Genomic DNA, 23,793 nt, shown 5'->3' with positions numbered 1-23,793 from the left:
CCTCCCCCCCCCCCCCCGTAAACCACTGGCTTCCTGTTAAGTTCTGCATCTGTTACGAACTCCTCCTTCTCACCTACACATGTAGAAACGCCGGTCCACAGACTTGGACCTCCTCTCTGTCCCCAACACAAACAAACAAACCTTCAGTGACAAAATCTGTGGGAGTACTGTAAAAAATGTGCTTGGCAACAATCGGCCTCCTGGTGGCGCTATAACAGGACCATGTGAGAAATGTGGGGCAGAGGTTCTGCTCTGGCATCCAGGGAGTGTGTTGGACAGTTTCACTGCCATCAAGCCAACGGTGCCGGAGATTAGCTGTTCATGGACGGACGGACGGACAGGGTGCAAAACATGGTCTCGGCCACGCCTTGGGCCTGGCGGAGACAATACATCGTTTTAAATGTGTGTGAATGATTCTTATAGGAGGTTCCAAATGGACCCTTACAGGTCTGTAACTCTGAGTGTACACATGGAACCAAATGGACCCTTACAGGTCTGTAACTCTGAGAGTGTACACATGGAACCAAATGGACCCTTACAGGTCTGTAACTCTGAGAGTGTACACATGGAACCAAATGGACCCTTACTCAGAATTATGGTGGTCCTTGAAATAAAAAGTGAGAGTGTGATAAAAACCTGGTTCCGGAAACGGTTCCGTCACATTTTGGAACCGTTTCCGGTTCCTCAGTGTTGGATCCGGTTGAATAAAACAGTTTGATAAAAGTTCTGTAATAAAAGACATTTGTACAGATGAGCTCTGTGGTGTTTTTACTCTATGGTCCGTGTCGCCCCCATGTGGACAAAGAGAAACGTTACACAGTTTAAGTCACTCTGGTCAGGAAACACTGATATACATTAATGCTATATTGTTTTATAATGCATTTATATTAACCCTTGCATTGTTAGAAAACTGCATCCACTTGAGGCGTAAGCGGGTCTTGACCCGTGATTTAAATCAGCCCAAAATACTCAAAATATTTTTTTTCATAATTTTTTTTCTCCCACCTCTCCCATAATGCATTTATATTTATGTTCTTTTATAATGCATTTATATTAATGTTATATTGTTTTAAATGCATTTATATATCCTATATTATAGGATAACAGGATTTTTTTTGACATTTAATAAAAAAAATTATCTGAAAACTTAGATTTAAAAAGTTTTTAAAATGGGCCTCAGGTCTAGATGTGTTTACAGGAGAGAACCGGACATTTTAAGTGTTATCTTTGATGTGTCGCTAATCACTCACCAGTTATTCCAGAGAGTCCCCGAGATGATGCTGGTTGCTAGTTTCTTCCACAGAACCTGGCGTCTGTGGAAGAAATAAGCAACCAGCATCATCTCGTTCTGCACGAACGATAGCTCGTTCGCGACATTCAGTGCACGTTTGAGTATCATGAGACTCCACGATGAGCAGTAGTAGAGAAAATACTAACTTTGCATCGGTTATAATAGACGATTTTTACTCTTACACGGGCTCCCATTATGCCAACGGAGGGGGTCGACAGACTGGACAGGGGACTCTCTGGAATAACTCAGCGTCCCTTTCAATGATGGTGAGTGATTAGCGACACATCAAAGATAACACTTAAAATGGGCGGATCTCTCCTTTAAGGAAACCGTTAAAGAATGGGAATGTTTAAGAGGAACCGTTAAAGAAGGGAATGTTTAAGAGGAACCGTTAAAGAATGGGAATGTTTAAGAGGAACCGTTAAAGAATGGGAATGTTTAAGAGGAACCGTTAAAGAATGGGAATGTTTAAGAGGAACCGTTAAAGAATGGGAACGTTTAAGAGGAACCGTTAAAGAATGGGAATGTTTAAGAGGAACCGTTAAAGAATGGGAACGTTTAAGAGGAACCGTTAAAGAATGGGAATGTTTAAGAGGAACCGTTAAAGAATGGGAATGTTTAAGAGGAACCGTTAAAGAATGGGAATGTTTAAGAGGGACATATCTGACGAAGGCCACATCGGCCGAAACGTTGTTACCTTGAACGCTCTATTCATTAAATTTGCCGGGAGCATTAAGACGGTGTGCGGACACTTTTCTTTTGTTCATGTTTATTCAGTCGGATCCAGCACCCGTTGCAATTCTTGGATGTGCGTGCACCACCTAACCGCTTAATGTTTAAGAGGAACCGTTAAAGAATGGGAATGTTTAAGAGGAACCGTTAAAGAATGGGAATGTTTAAGAGGAACCGTTAAAGAATGGGAATGTTTAAGAGGAACCGTTAAAGAATGGGAATGTTTAAGAGGAACCGTTAAAGAATGGGAATGTTTAAGAGGAACCGTTAAAGAATGGGAACGTTTAAGAGGAACCGTTAAAGAATGGGAATGTTTAAGAGGAACCGTTAAAGAATGGGAATGTTTAAGAGGAACCGTTAAAGAATGGGAATGTTTAAGAGGAACCGTTAAAGAATGGGAATGTTTAAGAGGAACCGTTAAAGAATGGGAACGTTTAAGAGGAACCGTTAAAGAATGGGAATGTTTAAGAGGAACCGTTAAAGAATGGAACGTTTAAGAGGAACCGTTAAAGAATGGGAATGTTTAAGAGGAACCGTTAAAGAATGGGAATGTTTAAGAGGAACCGTTAAAGAATGGGAACGTTTAAGAGGAACCGTTAAAGAATGGGAATGTTTAAGAGGAACCGTTAAAGAATGGGAACGTTTAAGAGGAACCGTTAAAGAATGGGAATGTTTAAGAGGAACCGTTAAAGAATGGGAATGTTTAAGAGGAACCGTTAAAGAATGGAACGTTTAAGAGGAACCGTTAAAGAATGGGAACGTTTAAGAGGCATTTTAAGGTGTAAGCAGTGATGATCTAAAACCAAACAATAAAGATTAGAAATATAACAAACTGATGTGAACAAGACTTTAATAGCAAACCAACCAAGCATAACCATAAACATTACCATAACCATAAACAAAGCTCAGTAACATGGAGAAATGAACTATTAGGGTCGTTAACTTTAACACGGTGATGAGCCGCGATACAGGAGCATTCTGGGACATTTTAACAACAATACAACACGTTATATTACCTTTAAATGATTCCTACAAACACACATCCTTTAATGGTGTGACTACAGGTGTTTCCAGGTGTGAATGTTTCATGTTGTTGTTAGCCTCATACAGTAATAATATGTGATATGTGCCCATCTCTGCACTCTGCTAACAATGCCTTATTGGCCATGTCCTCTCAGCCTATCACAATGCTTGTTAGGTTAACACATGTCCTCTCAGCCTATCACAATGCTTGTTACATTAACACATGTCCTCTCAGCCTATCACAATGCTTGTTAGGTTAACACATGTCCTCTCAGCCTATCACAATGCTTGTTACGTTAACACATGTCCTCTCAGCCTATCACAATGCTTGTTACATTAACACAATCATACCTGTCCAGGTCAAGAGATGACATGGGCTGGTATGATTTTGGAATGTAACAAGCATTGTGATAGGCTGAGAGGACATGTGTTAACATAACAAGCATTGTGATAGGCTGAGGACACAGAGCATTGTGATAGGCTGAGGACACAGAGCATTGTGATAGGCTGAGGACACAGAGCATTGTGATAGGCTGAGGATAGAGCAGTGTTAGGAGAGAACAGTTCCAGGCAGATATAAATATGACTTAGTAAAACGATGCCATGAGGCTACCAGGTGTGTTCCAGGTATGAATGTTTCACATGGTTTCTACTCGGCTCCCATTCCTCCTCCTGTCTGCTCGTCTCCTCCTTTCTTCTTGTGACCGGAGACGATGTCATCGATGCGGAGCAACAAGATGGCCGTCTGGAAGAAACAGGACAAATGATGCCACAATGTTAACTGTCAATTGGTACCACACAAATTGAACAAGTGAACACAATAAAACTTCTGGGAGTAACTATTGACAGCTCTTTATCTTGGTATAAACAGATAAACAATATTGTCATCAAAATGGGAGGAGGAATAGGGATGACTAGGAAGTGTTCTGGTTTCATCACTCCCTCTACAATGAAATCAGTTATTCATTCTTTAGTTCTGTCCAATTTAGAATACTGCACTGTAATCTGGTCGTCAGCTACAAAATCTGATTTGAAAAAATGACAGGTTGCTCAGAATAAAGCGGCTCGTCTGGCACTAGGATGTTCATACAGGACAAGTATCAGCTGTATGCATGAACATCTGGCATGGCTAATGGTTGAACAGAAATGATCGGTGAGTCTTCTAATGCTAGTGCGGAACATTATTAGCACCAATAAGCCACCTAGCTTGGCTAAACAGTTACACATGACTTCAGAACATGGGTACAACACCAGAGGAGCAGCTTCTGGTAATTTAAGAACAAAAACAGCACCAAAAACTAATTTTCTAAAACTCACTGATAGAGATAGAGATATATATATATATATATATATAATAGAACTCTGGAATGCTCTGCCCAAAAACATCTCATGTACAATCCATAACACAATTACTTTAAAAAAACAAATCAAGAGATACCTTGCAAGTAACGTGTCATGTTATGTAACTGTTATTTGTTTAATTTGACTGGATTGTTGGATTTGATTTTAAAATGTTAATTTGACTTTTTGTATTCATTTTTATTTGTATTGTTTATTTTACTATTATTTGTATTTTTAGTTGTACATTTGTATTTTATTTGCTTTGTTCAGGACCCCAGGAAGACTAGAGGCTCATTCATGTGACTCTAATGGGGATCCTTTAATAAAAATAAAGGCAGTGAACACAACCATCTTTAGTTCACTATAAACACCAGATCTCTGTCTAAATCGGAGAATCAGAGTTTTGAACTTGTAGATCTGCTATTTTTTAATTGGAATCCTGATTTTTTTTGCTGCTGCTTTTGAATTGGAATCCTGAAAAGTTATTTCTGGGCAGAGCGATTTTATAATTTTTTTTCAAAGTAAAAAAAAAGTGCTTAGGAAGCGAGATACAGCCTTTTTCAGTTCTAAGTTAAACAAAGAGTGGATGGAGCTGCAAATCTTCAGATAATGATATCTTGGGTTCTGAACATAAAAAAACTATTCTGATATTAACCTGTGGGCCGCATGGTGGAGGTGGGGGCCGCCAGTTGCCCATACATGGTCTAAACACATGAACGTGGCCAGAGCACTCTGTCCCCCCTTCTCTCTCTCTCCTTCACACACTCTGTCCCCCCCTTCTCTCTCTCTCCTTCACACACTCTGTCCCCCCCTTCTCTCTCTCTCCTTCACACACTCTGTCCCCCCCTTCTCTCTCTCTCCTTCACACACACACACGAGAAACTACAAGCTCACAAAGTGTTGTTTAAATTTCAGCTCATTCAAGAATTCTGTCCCAGAAACAGAAACAACTTTGCGACTATTTAACTCTACTACGGGTGTGTGTGTGAGAGATGAGCACGACTACATGCATCTCACATGTGTTTTAAAGACTATTTAACTCTACTACGGGGGTGTGTGTGAGATGAGCACGACTACATGCATCTCACATGTGTTTTAAAGACTATTTAACTCTACTACGGGGGTGTGTGAGAGATGAACACGACTACATGCATCCCACATGCGATATTACAAAACAAATCACCCGCAGACTTTAGTCTGGTGTGCTTTGGTTCCATACTAGTCCCTTTGGTTCCATACTAGTCCCTTTGGTTCCATACTAGTCCCTGACCGACGTGTGAAAATAGAAGCAAGAGGATTATAAAGCCTTCCTTATGTCTGAAAAACAACTGGACTTCAAAATAAGAGCACTTTGTCAAGTTATGAGAAAGTAAGTGTCTTCAGGTCTGTGGAATGTAAAATAAGAACAAGTAGAAACTATAATGTGCCGTTTTCACTGTTGCTACACTTAAAAATATAAAATAACAAGTGTTAACCCATAGTCAGAGCTATTTAGATATTTGGCCCATAATTAGAAAAAAGTAGAAACTAAAAAATAAGTGTTGAATTGTAATTCAAAATGTTACCATCATTTTTAAGGGACGATTTACTTTTAGGGCAAGAGCTGTGGGCAAGAGCTGTGGGCAAGAGCTGTGGGCAAGAAGAAATGACCTGTTCTTTCCCGACGGGCAAGTGTCTCTGAGACAGACAGACAGACAGACAGACAGACAGACACACAGAGACAGACACAGACAGGTACCTCTACAGCAGTCTTGTAGACCTGGGCTTTGACAGACAGAGGTTCCCAGATGCCCATCTCAGTCATGTCAGCCAGAGTTCCCGTCTCACCATTCACCCCCCATGAAGTGAAGCCTTCCTGAGTGTGTTTAGCCTGAAAACACACAATATAACAAACATTAACACAATACAACACAACACAACACAACACAACACAATATTGTTACCATGTTACATTTTTCATGTAATGTCAGACAATATCCTAAAGTTTTCAAAACATTGGAGTAAATCCAAACCTTTTCCAGGCCTGGGAACCCTGTCGTATGGTACTGGCTTCTTATAGTAATAAGTATTAATACTTAAGTACAGTATTAAACAGCACTTACTCTCAGAGCGGTCAGTACTCGTATGGTACTGGATTCTTATAGTAATAAGTATTAATACTTACTCTCAGAGCGGTCAGTACTCGTATGGTACTGGATTCTTATAGTAATAAGTATTAATACTTACTCTCAGAGCGGTCAGTACTCGTATGGTACTGGATTCTTATAGTAATAAGTATTAATACTTACTCTCAGAGCGGTCAGTACTCGTATGGTACTGGATTCTTATAGTAATAAGTATAAATACTTACTCTCAGAGCGGTCAGTACTCGTATGGTACTGGCTCCACAGTTCTGGATCAGGGTTCGAGGGATGACCTCCAGAGCGGTCGCCACGGCGCGGTACGGCCACTGAGCCACGCCCGTCAGCGCGCGCGAGCGCTCCATCAGGCGCTTGGACACGCCCATCTCCACGGCCCCGCCCCCCGGCAGCAGGAAGGGCTCCAATAGGACGTTACGGCAAACCAGCATGGCGTCCTGTAGGTTACGTTCTACTTCCTGTTTACACACACACACACACACACACACACACACACATTAATACATTTGACCTTTAACTAATCATGTTTAACCCCTATATACCTGACTTCTAAATAAATGAATCCTTACAGCCAGTATCTCCTCTCTGCTCCTCTCAGCAGGATGTAAATAAACCTCTAAACCTGGTACAGGCTTTCATCATGTTAATGAGTATAATTAAAGGTATAAATGAGTATAATTAAAGGTATAAATGAGTATAATTAAAGGTATAAATGAGTATAATTAAAGGTATAAATGAGTATAATTAAAGGTATAAATGAGTATAATTAAAGGTATAAATGAGTATAATTAAAGGTATAAATGAGTATAATTAAAGGTATTAATGAGTATAATTAAAGGTATAAATGAGTATAATTAAAGGTATTAATGAGTATAATTAAAGGTGTTAATGAGTATAATTAAAGGTATAAATGAGTATAATTAAAGGTATTAATGAGTATAATTAAAGGTATAAATGACTTACAGCCAGTATCTCCTTGCTGGCTCCTCTCAGCAGGATGGTACAGGCTTTAGGATCCTTGCATTCGGTGACGAAGGTGAAATATTCGTCGCCGATCTTCTTCACCTCGAAGAGTCCCGCCCCCGTACCCACGTCTTCCTCACGAAGCTCGTCTGTACGGCTGGCGATGCGCGCTCCGCACGCCCTGAGGGACGGAGAGAGAGAGAGACACAGACAGGGGGGGGAAAGAGAGACGGAGAGAGAGAGAGACAAGGAGAGAAAATATATAATGTCAGATTATATTTAATCAAGGTAAACACATACATAGAATACAGAGACAGTGTAGTGTCTCAGTAAACTATAGGATCATAGAATACAGACACAGTGTAGTGTCTCAGTAAACTATAGGATCATAGAATACAGACACAGTGTAGTGTCTCAGTAAACTATAGGATCATAGAATACAGAGAGACAGTGTAGTGTCTCAGTAAACTATAGGATCATAGAATACAGAGAGACAGTGTAGTGTCTCAGTAAACTATAGGATCATAGAATACACAGAGACAGTGTAGTGTCTCAGTAAACTATAGGATCATAGAATACAGAGACAGTGTAGTGTCTCAGTAAACTATAGGATCATAGAATACACAGAGACAGTGTAGTGTCTCAGTAAACTATAGGATCATAGAATACAGAGACAGTGTAGTGTCTCAGTAAACTATAGGATCATAGAATACAGAGACAGTGTAGTGTCTCAGTAAACTATAGGATCATAGAATACAGAGAGACAGTGTAGTGTCTCAGTAAACTATAGGATCATAGAATACAGAGACAGTGTAGTGTCTCAGTAAACTATAGGATTAAAGGTTAACAATGAACCTAGCATCTTTCTAAACAAAAATATCTAAATAATAATCTGTACATTCAAACTATACGCACTAGGATTCCTAACGTGTGTGTGTGTGTGTGTGTGTGTGTACCTGGCAATGCGGTTGTTGTCAGTCTTCCTGACGCGGCGGATGGCTGTGATGTTGGCCTTCATCAGGTAGTGTTGAGCCAGGTCTGACAGACAGACAGACAGACAGAGACAGTTAACAATCAACAAAGGCTTGTCAGAATGTTTACGTTTGCATTCGAACCACAACCAGGGAGGCGCGTGCGTGCGTGTGTGTCTGTGCGTTAGAGATGCACGGATCGCGGTTTTAGCCGCGGTTGCCGCAGTTAACCGCAGTTTGGGTGAATTTGGGTCAATCAAATATAATTATTAATTAATATCGGATAAACCGAGGGTGAAATATTGCGGTAAATAAATTAATAGGAATACCAGAAAATAATAATATTTTGACATACGGGAAAATATTAAAATTGGATAATATAATTATTGCGGTTGGATAACGGATGGATAATTAATTTGTACCGCGGATTCGGATGACCATGAGAGGCCATCCGCGCATCTCTAGTGTGCGTGTGTGTGTCAGGGATTCCGTTAGCCGGTATTTACCGGCCATTGACCGGTAAAATGTTTAATTGGCCGGTAATTATAAACTGTTGATAAACTGAACCGGGATTTTCCGAGGTGATAGAATCTGAACCAAGCCGGACCCAATTGTCGATAAAGGGACCCGAACACGTGTGGGTCGTATATATTAATGTGTGTGTGTGTGCACATACCAGAGATGCCCTTCTCAGTGAAGATCAGGTCAGGTTTCAGTCTAATGATGTCCTCACAGATGGTCTGGATGTATTCTTCCTCCATCTGAAGGATCCTGGCAAAGTCTTCCTCCTTAGTGATCTCTATGTCCGTCTGTAACACATTTATATTACATTTAGATTACATTTATATTACATAGGACTTCATAAAGTCTTCCTCCTTAGTGATCTCTATGTCCGTCTGTAACACATTTATATTACATTTAGATTACATTACTGATTCACTGCCAATCACGTAAATCTACGCGAACCTATTTAAAGCCGCCACGTGCCAATCGCGTAGATCTACGTGAACTAAAAAAAAAATATATATATATATATACACATATATATATATTATTATTTTTTCAATTTGACCCAAAGACCAAGGAGATATGATTTTTCGAAGATCTAGACTCCTATCCAATTCCTTGTTAACATAAAACTTAAAAATTCGGTATCTCGGATTCCTGAGTACTTTTTTTTTTTCAATGAAAAACTCTGGCACTGGCTAAAAAAATATGAAAATACCTCTGGCAGTTAATGGGTTGATATACAGTGATGTTGCTAGGTTTTCAATGTAATGGGTCCTGGGACCCAAGGGTGGTCTTTTAGATGGGTCCCAGGGACATTTTATGAGTACCTCAAATTCAAACCCTACGTGGTGCCCGGTGCTTGGACCCGGTTCGGTGCCCCCCGGGACGGTTTTGTCAAATAATTTTATTGTTTATAAAGTAGGATAAACTTGGACGTGGCCATGCAAAATGGTGGTGTCCCGTGGATTTTAGAGGTGCAAGATATTGTTTTTTTGAAACCGATAGATAACTTACTGCTTCTCTAAACCGATACCGATAAGCAATAAATACAAATATATATACATATTAAAAATCATAAATATATATATTTAAAATGTATATGAATCTGTAGTATTAGCACACCTTATGGTAAGAAATACTACAAGCAACATAGCTAACCAAATACAGTATATCATGACATCATCATTTTACTTATACTGTGTTTGTTACATTCTTCTTGAACAGTAATGCAGATATTATAACAGCAGCCAGTGTGGTATAAACTGAAACAACAAATAATTCAAGAACCAACGATTTGGATGTTACAGTCTGTTTGAATCATAATGCAGATTTATGACTGCAGCCAGTTGTACATACAAGCTAGATTTATACAGCGGGTCGTGTGTCGAAAATAGCAGATCTACAAGCTCACAATGCCTTGCGTCCGTGACGCATTGTGAGCTTGTCGATCTGCTATTTTCGGTGCACGACACCGTCGTACAACGAGGCTGCAACACGTGCAGTGCTGGTGTCGGGTTACTATAGTAACGTGACGCCGCGCTGTCAATGAACAGAGATGATGAGACAAGACCGTCTTTCTGCTCCCGTGCACCTGTCTCACTCTCTCCTGTCTCACTCTCTCACTGACCAAACTAGTTTACAACCAAGAATTGTAAAACAGATCACTTCCATAATGGAAGTTCCTAATGGATATTATTTTTCAGGACTAAGATAACAGGCTCGCTAGGAGGTGAAGTTGAAACAGAGTAGCAGTTTGGCAAAACACACCCATCCAACTTTTTTCTCTTTTTTTTACAGACACTGCCGGGCCGTCCTCGCCCCCTTCCTCCCCTCCTTCCTAACTAACTCACTAATGCTCGTGGGTAGCGAACTCACATTTCAAATTGCATTGATTGACTGACTGGTGGTGATATAAACATACCTGACACAAGTTTTAATATCTAGATTTGACATCAACATGAACTAAGTGCATGACCTGGTGAGACCGCGGGACATGCATCCCAGCGTTGTCAAGCTTGCAACACGCATCGGGGATTTGCAGAAATTAGAGTTGCGTTTCATTTTCGTTTTTACGGCTCGTGTTGGTAACTGGAAGCCTCGCCCCAAAACATAGTCGGCCCCATTTTTTCCGCGGAGGCGGCCGTTCCGAGGTCGCCGGATTAGTCCCGGGGTGAGTGTGTTTTGGGGCGACTGGCCGGGGATTGCATATACTTCTCCATACAACGGTGTCTAACCGAGAGAGTTCATGCAGATCACAGCTGACAAAACAAATATTATATATTATCGGAGCTATAATTAATGTTATCGGTTTTATCGGGATGACGTCATAATTCCTGATATCGGACAGATAATTATCGGGCCGATACAAAATGTAAGCCTCTGTATGCCTCTACTACTACAATTCCAAGAGCCTGTCAGGGTGGGGGGTCCCCAGTTCAAATATGATCATTTGGGGGGTCATGAGACCCACTGGTCTTAATCAGCCTGTGCTGTATAACTGATTAGCTGTAGCAGGAATGTAGCCTACACAGTATATGATGTAGTATTTATGCCAGCATAAACCCCAATGCAGGGCTAACAGTACAGTAGCCAATGTCTAATGTTATATATCTACCTCCTAACAATGACAAACAAGCAGAAAGTGCACAATAACATTTTTAAAAACATCTACATATTTCCCCATTCGGAAATCAGAATGGGTTACTTTTAGAATGATTATCATACAATTATTTGTATAATGAACATGCTTTAGGCCTATATTAATGTATCTATCTATATCTAAATACATTATTACTATAGGCTGCTATAAAATAATGATTTACATAGTGTGTACCTGGGACTCTCCTTTCTTGTACTCCAGAGAACAGTGTGTGTGTGTAGATAGTGTGTACCTGGGACTCTCCTTTCTTGTACTCCAGAGAACAGTGTGTGTGTAGATAGTGTGTAGTAGATAGTGTGTACCTGGCTCTCTCCTTTCTTGTACTCCAGAGAACAGTCCAATAAGATGATTCTTGGCTCTTTGATGAGTCGTCTCATTCTAGCGTGAGTCACATCCTTGTTGACCATGACTCCTCTGAGCACACAGGAGTCCTCTATGATGCCTCCTGGAACCTACACACACACACACACACACACACACACACACACACACACACATATACAACACACACACACACACATATACAACACACACACACAGGTTTGTATTGCTGTACTTGTGAGGACATGAACATGTCTTAAACTGTGATGTTATGAATGTCAGACATGTTTTAACCACAAGTCTAAAGCCAAAACATTTCAGATCTACAAACCAGCAGCTCATTATGCTGTTTAGAGGACACACACATCATCATTATTATTATTATGATGCTAGAAGGTGGTATGGCTCAGGGTAGAGGACTTTCTTTTAATGTTTGATCACACTTGCACACTGGACCTTACCTTCACTTTGTTACTTCTATAAACTAGATGTAACAGACCTTACCTTCACTTTGTTACTTATATAAACTAGATGTAACAGACCTTACCTTCACTTTGTTACTTATATAAAGTAGATGTAACAGACCTTACCTTCACTTTGTTACTTCTATAAAGTAGATGTAACAGACCTTACCTTCACTTTGTTACTTATATAAAGTAGATGTAACAGACCTTACCTTCTCCACCTTGGCGTACTTCTTGATGTCGATCTCCTTGCGTCCGTTCTCCTCCATCTCCACCGTCTTCACAGCATCCAGGGCGATGTTACAGGCCAGGGTGGACCAGCGGCTCAGAGCCTTGGTGTTGATGGCAGAGTTGATGATCTGGAGCATCATGGTGCGATCGTTGGGATCTACTGGAGTACTGAGAGAAACCATAACAAGATCATTAAGATCTACTGAGTACTGATAGAAACCATAACAAGATCATTAAGATCTACTGAGTACTGAGAGAAACCATAACAAGATCATTAAGATCTACTGAGTACTGAGAGAAACCATAACAAGATCATTAAGATCTACTGGATATAAACAATAAGATCATTAAGATCTACTGGATATAAACAATAAGATCATTAAGATCTACTGGATATAAACAACAAGATCATTAAGATCTACTGGATATAAACAACAAGATCATTAAGATCTACTGGATATAAACAATAAGATCATTAAGATCTACTGGATATAAACAACAAGATCATTAAGATCTACTGGATATAAACATTAATAATAAGATCATCTCAGGGTCGCTCACAGCGCGTCGCATGGCGACACGTTGTGAGCTTGTAGATCTGCTATTTTCAAAATATACGAGCACTTTTGCGAGAGCATTTACCGACAGTAGCGTGTCCTATGGTATGAGTTATGTCATAGAGAGTTATGTAGTGTCAGAGTTATGTAGTGTCTATGGTATGGAGTTATGTCAGAGTTATGTAGTGTCTATGGTATGGAGTTATGTCAGAGTTATGTAGGCTACAACCTGGCTGGGTTAAGGATATAAACCCGACGATCCAATCTCTTATTAACATGGCGGCACGGGATCACTGCAGCCCGCCCGAGTCTCATGAGGAATAGTATATCCTACATGACAGCTTTATTTTAGTGTAACTCGAACCACACTGCTTGATATGGATTAAATAAATTAATATACTAACGTATTCCATTCATGGCGATGTGGTATCAAAATCTCATTCATGTAAGCTCCTAGCCTACTTGATTGACAAAGACTGTACCGTTACGCAGTTGGGCTTCAAGGAGGTGCGTGTGTGTGTGTGCATGTGTATGTGTATGTGTATGTGTATGTGTATGTGTATGTGTGTGTGTGTGTGTGTGTGTGTGTGTGTGTGTGTGTGTGTGTGTGTGTGTGTGTGTGTGTGTATGTGTGTGTGTGTGTGTGTGTGTGTGGCAGCGAGGCGAGCCGCCGAAACGCTTTGGTGGTATTCTGGTTCTTCATGTGGTAAAATCGGGGCGTTTGGAGAATATTTAAGGGTGTTATTTAAATGACGCTCATTTTCAGCCGTCAGATTTATCAAAGCTCCGACCAAATGTACGCTAGGATTATTATTATTATATACGCTAGGATTGGCTGTATAGGATGCTTCATAAATGTGACGTTGCCCTACGGTCAGATTTATGGCCAAAGAAATCATTTTTTTACGCTCCATTGATAAATGAGGGCCACTGTGTATTGCTCTGCCACTTGTTAAATATGCTGAACAATGATGACCAGTATGTGAGAGAGCTTGCACGTTCATCTCTGTTCCTGGACCTAAAACGACGTAAGGTCCCCCTGGCATGTGGCTCGGATCCTGCTTCCTAGGCTTCAGGAGGATCCTAGCTTCCTATAGGCTTAAGGAGGAAACCTAGTGGAAAGCTAGACAGTCGCTCTCCTGGCTTCGGTGTGTGGTCAGACTGGCCGGACTTAAACGATCTGTGCTGTTGGGCTGATGTTACTTTGAAGTGGGTTGGGTCTTACTCTGAGGCGATGGCTGTCTCAGAGGACTTTATATCTGACTCCAGTATCTCTGTCAGAGCATCTATGACTGTGTGTGGAGCAGAACACCAACTCCCATTGACTAATGCCCGAGGGCGCCTCTTATGGGCACAACAGCAAAGACAGCGGCAGCATTGGACCGAGCTGAGGTTGCAAGGGAAGCCTGCATGTCTCCCTGCTGCGGACCATTCTGTTTCTCACTCTGTGTTCAAAAATGTTGCTTTAGACGAATACATTGTTGTCTTTACTCTGAAAGCGAGGTTGCAGGTTTTACCATCTAAACTTAACCTCTCCATCTGGTTTCCAGGCAACCATGCTCCTCACTGTATACATCATGGTCATGAACAAATAGATGAAACCATGTCCCACATCTTAAACGGGTGCCATGTATACAGGGGACTCTACATAAGTAGGCATGACAGAATAGAGGATTTGATCACTTCTATTTTCAGGTCCTCCATCATGCTGTATAAGCATTCTAGTGTGAAGCCGAGCATGTTTAACCTGTGTAACGATGATTCTGTGTTCTCTAACATTTCAGCTAACACCCCTGATGTCATTGTTGTTAATGACCATAGGGAGGTGTTCATTCTGGAGGTCGGCTGTACTTTTGATTACAGCTTAGAGGAAGCCTTCCTAACCAAAGTGCTAAAATATCATCAGCTAGAGCAGACCATCTCTCAGCTAGGCTACAGATGTAAACTTTTGGTTTTTATCTTCGGTAGTCTAGACACAAGTTGGTTGTAAGCGGCCTTCAAATGGCCGGCCTCTCCAAAAGGAGGGCTAAACAATTAGCAAGGTACTGCTCAATATCAGCTATTATAGGAAGCCGCTCAATGTGGAGGAGGCGTTGTTTCCTTTACCCATGATTGTTGTCCGCTGTGTTTTGTATGTAACAATGCTCTGCTCTACATGCACTTTGTAACTGGCTGTTTCCCTTTATCTGACTGCACTGGCAGTGTTTATGTCCTTTGTACATCCTGTACTTCTTATGTGGACATAAATAAATATTTAAAATGTGTGTGTGTGTGTGTGTGTGTACCTGATTTCCTTCAGCATGTCCAGCATGTCGTCCAGAGCCTGTCTGTAAGCACTGATGATCACTGTAGGATGCATCTGTTGTTCTAAGAACTGTTCTGCTACTGACAGCATCTCTCCAGCTGAAATACACAATATGTACTACACATCAGCTACACAATATGTACTACACATCAGCTACACAATATGTACTACACATCAGCTACACAATATGTACTACACATCAGCTACACATCTCTCCAGCTGAAATAAACACACACACGTCAGCTACACCAGTGGTTCTCAAAGTGGGGTCCGGGGACCCCCAGGGGTCCCAGTATATAAGAGTGGGGTCCAGGGATTATCAGTGGAAATAGCAGATCTACAAGCTCACAACGCATCACATTTTGAGCTTGTAGATTGGCTATTTGCCCTACGTCTATGAGACCCTCCTACGTCTATGAGACCCTCCTACATCTATGAGACCCCCCTACGTCTATGAGACCCTCCTACGTCTATGAGACCCCCCTACATCTATGAGACCCTCCTACATCTATGAGACCCTCCTACATCTATGAGACCCCCCTACATCTATGAGACCCCCCTACATCTATGAGACCCTCCTACATCTATGAGACCCCCCTACGTCTATGAGACCCCCCTACATCTATGAGACCCTCCTACATCTATGAGACCCCCCTACGTCTATGAGACCCCCCTACATCTATGAGACCCTCCTACATCTATGAGACGCCCCTACGTCTATGAGACCCTCCTACGTCTATGAGACCCTCCTACGTCTATGAGAGCCTCCTACATCTATGAGACGCCCCTACGTCTATGAGACCCTCCTACGTCTATGAGACCCTCCTACGTCTATGAGACCCTCCTACGTCTATGAGACCCTCCTACATCTATGAGACCCTCCTACATCTATGAGACCCTCCTACGTCTATGAGACCCCCCTACGTCTATGAGACCCCCCTACGTCTATGAGACCCTCCTACATCTATGAGACCCTCCTACGTCTATGAGACCCCCCTACGTGGGGGACCATGGTTTTTCGATCACTTTTTTCATTTATTTAATTTAATTTATTATTGTATTGACTTTTTTTCATTTCCCCCCTAAAAATATTAAGAATAAATGAAAAAAGTGATTGAAAAACCACGGCCCCCTTGCGTATTAGGAGGGCAGGGTGAGTCACCAGAACCAAGGACGGGTGTTTTTGATGAATCTAAAATGCTAAAAATGAAGTTTAAAGTTATAATGGGTTTGTATAGGAAGGGGGCGTGTCTGATAAAATGAACATCAAATATCTAAACACTGAATCAAGCAACTTAAAAACTGTCTGGGGGGTTCACAAAAGCCTGTGTAGACGATAAAATGACCCAAAGTTGTTTTGAAAGTGAAATATCCCTTTAATGCCCTCAACAACACTCTCATACCTGAGCAGAATGACTTTAAGCTGTGAGTGTAACGTTTGTCCACTTGGGGGCGACACGGACCATAGGATAAAAACGGAGGCACCCAGAGAGCTCAATGTTCAAACAGTGAAATCACATAAATATACATTTAAAAAGCAGTGGTTTTCCAGCTCTGCTATAGGCTGCAAACTTAAACTCCTCCCACATCAATTGTTACATGATCGCCTGATCACAATTATTTGCGATAATCACAATTATTTTTAGCATAAAGTCTACAGCAATGAGACATCAACTCACCCAGTATAATGACAGAAGTGGTTCCATAGGTAATTAGGTAGTAATTAACTCATTAATTAACTCACCCAGTATAATAACAGAAGTGGTTCCATCTCCAACCTCCTCATCCTGAGTTCTGCTGATCTCTATCATGGACTTAGCTGCTGGATGCTGCACCTGGATCTACACACACACACACACACACACACACACACACAGTTAAGCCCTAACACATCAACTGGAGGTGATTACTTGTGTTAAAGATGATAAACTGTACAATGCTGCATCTGTGAGTATGATCTATATCAGGGTTCCCCGAGGGCCACATTATGTCTAGGGTACCAAGCCGAGGGCCACATTATGTCTAGGTACCAAGCCGAGGGCCACATTATGTCTAGGTACCAAGCAGAGGGCCACATTATGTCTAGGTACCAAGCAGAGGGCCACATTATGTCTAGGGTACCAAGCTGAGGGCCACATTATGTCTAGGTACCAAGCTGAGGGCCACATTATGTCTAGGTACCAAGCCGAGGGCCACATTATGTCTAGGTACCAAGCTGAGGGCCACATTATGTCTAGGTACCAAGCTGAGGGCCACATTATGTCTAGGTACCAAGCCGAGGGCCACATTATGTCTAGGGTACCAAGCAGAGGGCCACATTATGTCTAGGTACCAAGCAGAGGGCCACATTATGTCTAGGGTACCAAGCTGAGGGCCACATTATGTCTAGGGTACCAAGCTGAGGGCCACATTATGTCTAGGTACCAAGCCGAGGGCCACATTATGTCTAGGTACCAAGCAGAGGGCCACATTATGTCTAGGTACCAAGCAGAGGGCCACATTATGTCTAGGGTACCAAGCTGAGGGCCACATTATGTCTAGGTACCAAGCCGAGGGCCACATTATGTCTAGGTACCAAGCTGAGGGCCACATTATGTCTAGGTACCAAGCTGAGGGCCACATTATGTCTAGGTACCAAGCAGAGGGCCACATTATGTCTAGGTACCAAGCAGAGGGCCACATTATGTCTAGGTACCAAGCAGAGGGCCACATTATGTCTAGGTACCAAGCCGAGGGCCACATTATGTCTAGGTACCAAGCTGAGGGCCACATTATGTCTAGGTACCAAGCTGAGGGACACATTATGTCTAGGTACCAAGCAGAGGGCCACATTATGTCTAGGTACCAAGCAGAGGGCCACATTATGTCTAGGTACCAAGCTGAGGGCCACATTATGTCTAGGTACCAAGCTGAGGGACACATTATGTCTAGGTACCAAGCAGAGGGCCACATTATGTCTAGGTACCAAGCTGAGGGCCACATTATGTCTAGGTACCAAGCTGAGGGACACATTATGTCTAGGTACCAAGCTGAGGGCCACATTATGTCTAGGTACCAAGCCTGTATAATGTGTATGTATTGTGTATAATATGTATGGTAATAGTTGGTTGTGGTAATAATAATAATTTAAATCCCGTGTTGACGGTCACAAGGAAAACAATGCACTGTTGAAAGTTGAAACAAAATAAGTTGAGAACCAACCATTTACTCAAATATTTGGTTGTTACAGTTTGCTTGAAAATCTATATGAAAATCTCTATAACAGCAGCCAGTGGTACTGAAACTCACAATAATAAGACAATTTACTGACTGTTACATTCTGCTTGAACAGTAATACAGATATTATAACAACAGCCAGAGTGGTATAAACTGAAACAAAATTTGATAAAAGTGCTCCTCGCCGCCAGGTCAGGTTATTGTGGCCTCCTGGTGGCGCTATAACAGGCCAATGTGAAAAGTGTGCCATTTATTCTTAGGCCTTTCACGGCAATCAGACACTGCATTCATGATTTGAGGCATTTTGTTGCAAAAATGTGTTATGCTAAATTAGACCTGCTGGTGGCGCTATAACAGGCCAATGTGAAAAGGGTGGCATTTCTTCCTCGGCCTAGTGGGAATGTGCGTGTGAAACGGAAAACGCTGCGTTCATAGTTTGAGGCATTTTGTTCAAAACGGACCAATCCTGCAAACTTTGGAAGCCAACCTTAGCCAATGAGGATGGACCTTGTGAGACAGAGGGACATGATGCGTCCCAGCATTGTCAAGATTGCAATGCTCATCGGGGATTTGCAGAAACTAGAGTTGTACTCGTTTCATCTTCATTTTACGGCTGTCTGTCTGTCTGTCTGTGTCTGTCTGTCTGTGTCTGTCTGTCTGTGTCTGTGTCTGTGTGTCTGTGTCTCTGTCTGTCTGTCTGTCTGTCTGTCTGTCTGTCTGTGTACCTCTCTAAGGATGGCGTTTCCATCGTTGGTCATAACGATGCCTCCCATGGGATCCAGTAACATCTTCATCATGGCTCTGGGTCCCAGGCACGTTCTGATGACATCAGCAATGGTCTGCAAGAGACACAGAATATGAATATTAATTAAACATTACCTTAGCTGCAGTATTAGTTAATTGTATGAATATTAATTAAACATTACCTTAGCTGCAGTAATAGTTAATTGTATGAATATTAATTAAACGTTACCTTAGCTGCAGTAATAGTTAATTATATGAATATTAATTAAACGTTACCTTAGCTGCAGTAATAGTTAATTATATGAATATTAATTAAACATTACCTTAGCTGCAGTAATAGTTAATTATATGAATATTAATTAAACATTACCTTAGCTGCAGTAATAGTTAATTGTATGAATATTAATTAAACGTTACCTTAGCTGCAGTAATAGTTAATTATATGAATATTAATTAAACGTTACCTTAGCTGCAGTAATAGTTAATTATATGAATATTAATTAAACATTACCTTAGCTGCAGTAATAGTTAATTATATGAATATTAATTAAACATTACCTTAGCTGCAGTAATAGTTTATTATATGAATATTAATTAAACGATACCTTAGCTGCAGTAATAGTTAATTATATGAATATTAATTAAACGTTACCTTAGCTGCAGTAATAGTTTATTATATGAATATTAATTAAACGTTACCTTAGCTGCAGTATTAGTTAATTGTATGAATATTAATTAAACGTTACCTTAGCTGCAGTAATAGTTAATTATATGAATATTAATTAAACGTTACTTTAGCTGCAGTAATAGTTAATTATATGAATATTAATTAAACGTTACCTTAGCTGCAGTAATAGTTAATTATATGAATATTAATTAAACATTACCTTAGCTGCAGTAATAGTTAATTATATGAATATTAATTAAACATTACCTTAGCTGCAGTATTAGTTAATTGTATGAATATTAATTAAACGTTACCTTAGCTGCAGTAATAGTTAATTATATGAATATTAATTAAACATTACCTTAGCTGCAGTAATAGTTAATTGTATGAATATTAATTAAACGTTACCTTAGCAGCAGTATTAGTTAATTGTATGAATATTAATTAAACGTTACCTTAGCTGCAGTAATAGTTAATTATATGAATATTAATTAAACGTTACTTTAGCTGCAGTAATAGTTAATTATATGAATATTAATTAAACGTTACCTTAGCTGCAGTAATAGTTAATTATATGAATATTAATTAAACATTACCTTAGCTGCAGTAATAGTTAATTATATGAATATTAATTAAACATTACCTTAGCTGCAGTAATAGTTTATTATATGAATATTAATTAAACGATACCTTAGCTGCAGTAATAGTTAATTATATGAATATTAATTAAACATTACCTTAGCTGCAGTAATAGTTTATTATATGAATATTAATTAAACATTACCTTAGCTGCAGTAATAGTTAATTATATGAATATTAATTAAAGGTTACCTTAGCTGCAGTAATAGTTAATTATATGAATATTAATTAAACGTTACCTTAGCTGCAGTAATAGTTAATTATATGAATATTAATTAAACATTACCTTAGCTGCAGTAATAGTTAATTATATGAATATTAATTAAACGTTACCTTAGCTGCAGTAATAGTTTATTATATGAATATTAATTAAACGATACCTTAGCTGCAGTAATAGTTCATTATATTAATTAAACATTACCTTAGCTGCAGTAATAGTTAATTATATGAATATTAATTAAACATTACCTTAGCTGCAGTAATAGTTAATTATATGAATATTAATTAAATATTACCTTAGCTGCAGTAATAGTTAATTATATGAATATTAATTAAACATTACCTTAGCTGCAGTAATAGTTAATTATATGAATATTAATTAAACGTTACCTTAGCTGCAGTAATAGTTAATTATATGAATATTAATTAAACATTACCTTAGATACAGTAAGTTAATTATATGAATATTAATTAAAAGTTACTTTAGATACAGTAATAGTTAATTATATGAATATTAATTAAACATTACCTTAGCTGCAGTAATAGTTAATTATATGAATATTAATTAAACGTTACCTTAGCTGCAGTAATAGTTAATTATATGTTAATTATATGTTAATTATATGTACCTTAGCTGCAGTGATGTTTCCAGTCTGAACCTTACGCCCAGACTCCCTCTTCATGTTCTGACCTGGAAACAACAACAACACATTTTAAACAATCTATTCCACTTCATCGTATGACAAACAACACAAATAGCAGATCTACAAGCTCACAAGGCATGGCATTTCAGATTTCAGTTAAAAATGTTTGCTTTAAAATATATATATATATATATATATATATATATATATATATATATATTCAAAGATTTGCAAACATTTTCAAGATTTTTCAAAAATAGCAGATCTACAAGCTCATAGAGCTATGATCTTGTAGATCTGCCAAAGTATAAACCACTGGTTAAAGTGGTTACACTGATGTGTTCCTGGTCTTAAGGGGTTAAACACACTATGATGCATCATGTAGCATCATTTTGAAACTTTATTATTTTAAATTATATTATTAAATATTTGATACATTTTAAAGGGTTCAACTTGTATGGTTTTAGTCATTCAGATCATATTAATGATTCTATAATAATGATCAGATTCAGATGAAGACAGAATGTTCAGGAACATTCTACATGACAGCTTTGTTCCGTCAGGCTTAAGCTAAGCTAAAGCTAAGCTAAGCTAAGCTAAGCTAAAGCTAACAGGCTTCATCTCACAGCTACAGCATGACCAGCGGCATGGGGTCGTAGGGTAATTTATTTTACCTTGTCAAGACATTTCCTAAATCCACTGTGCTACAAACACTGTTTATTATTATTCATATTATTACTATTATTATAATGCAGTGTTTATCAACCTGGGGTCCGGGGACCCCCAGGGACACTTGAGGGTTTTCCAGGGGGTCTACCAGCATCACTAATCAGTTTAATCACATTAAACACATTTTTAAACTTTGGCTTTTTAAAAACAGCCGATCTACAAGCTCAGTGACAAAACAGATTTACTTTTATTCTTTTTTTTACTTTAGGTTTAAAAAGGTAAAAAAAGGATCACTGGGACTAAACATTTTCAGAGGGGGGTCCACAGCCAAATACTATTTATTATTAAATAAACAATAAATACATCAGTCAAAGTAAAGTAGGTAAATAAAAAGTAAATAAAGATCCTCTAAACAGGTTCAGTGGTAAAAACATTACCTCACACCCTGCTATGAATATAATATAATATAATATATGATATAATGAAATAAAGTAAATAAGATGCCTCTAAACAGATTAATGGTATAAATGTTACCTCACACCCTGCTGTAATATAATATATGATTTAATGTGGTAAATAAAGGTGATTTAATGTGGTAAATAAGGTAAAAGATGCCTTTGAACAGAATAAAGGTATAAATGTTACCTCCCACCCCCTGCTCTAAACGTTACATTACATTACAGCCGGCTAGCGGCTACATGCTAACTATCTGTGTCCACAGACATGCTGCTGACAGAACTATCACTTTATAACGTCTATAAACACATGAATAAAACACAATTAAAGCATAAATATGATGTTTAATGTTTAATGTTTAATAAAGTCACTGAACACGAGGACCGGTCTCTGTAGCATGTTAGCTACATTAGCTTAGCCTCAGTCCTCATAGAGTTTACCAGCTTCATGTGGTTCATAAATGACACAAACACACATATATATTATATATATATTAATGTGTTAATAACAGTAATAATAACATTATTAACATTAATAAACTCACTCAACACTAGGACTGGTCTTCCCATCATCTTGAAGCTCGAGCGTTTCTCCACGAGACTGACTGCACAAAGCAAGAGGAAGAACTGCGTCACCAGGGCGGGGCCTAAGGGACTGCGGAGCCAATCAGAGGAGAGAACACAGAGACTGACGGCCGCCTGGGCCAATCAGCGACTGACCTCAGGGCTTCTCTTTTTTTTTCTCACAGCCGGCAACTGTTGTCGTTAAGGTATTATTTGCTGCTCAATGCTCACATCCGGTCTAAAGCCCGCCTATTGTATCCGGGGATTATTACAGCCCATATTAAACAATCACACACAAGCCGTTTCCGTATCCGCTCCAGACCGGATGTGTATCCTGCACAGAGAATTGGTCCCAGTCCGACCAATGAGCACAAAAGATGCTCTGTCACATGGGTGTGGCTTTAATATACAGCCTTTACTTCTATATAAGGTATCAATTATATATCTATATCTATATATATATATATATA

General features: G+C 39.5%; 1 protein-coding gene across 1 annotated transcript; it reads right to left on the bottom strand.

Moving 5' to 3' along the window:
• Positions 1-2,856: 2,856 nt before the first annotated feature.
• On the bottom strand, positions 2,857-23,385 carry cct3 (chaperonin containing TCP1, subunit 3 (gamma)). Its single transcript, XM_080426315.1, has 13 exons — positions 23,305-23,385; positions 21,621-21,682; positions 19,448-19,561; positions 17,251-17,347; positions 15,487-15,604; positions 12,626-12,812; positions 11,931-12,080; positions 9,136-9,268; positions 8,445-8,526; positions 7,489-7,669; positions 6,738-6,983; positions 6,126-6,257; positions 2,857-3,791 (listed from the first exon to the last, which is right to left on the bottom strand). Exons 1-13 carry the CDS (start codon positions 23,330-23,332, stop codon positions 3,696-3,698), a joined length of 1,626 nt encoding a protein of 541 aa, XP_080282441.1. The 5' UTR covers positions 23,333-23,385; the 3' UTR covers positions 2,857-3,695.
• Between the last annotated feature and the right edge of the window lie 408 nt (positions 23,386-23,793).

This window comes from Gymnoscopelus braueri, assembly GCF_963280865.1.
Source record: "Gymnoscopelus braueri genome assembly, chromosome: 4".
In the NCBI taxonomy this organism is placed as follows: Eukaryota; Metazoa; Chordata; class Actinopteri; order Myctophiformes; family Myctophidae; genus Gymnoscopelus; species Gymnoscopelus braueri.
The sequence above is the reverse complement of the archived record's forward strand: the minus strand, read 5'-3'. Positions and strand labels throughout refer to the sequence as shown.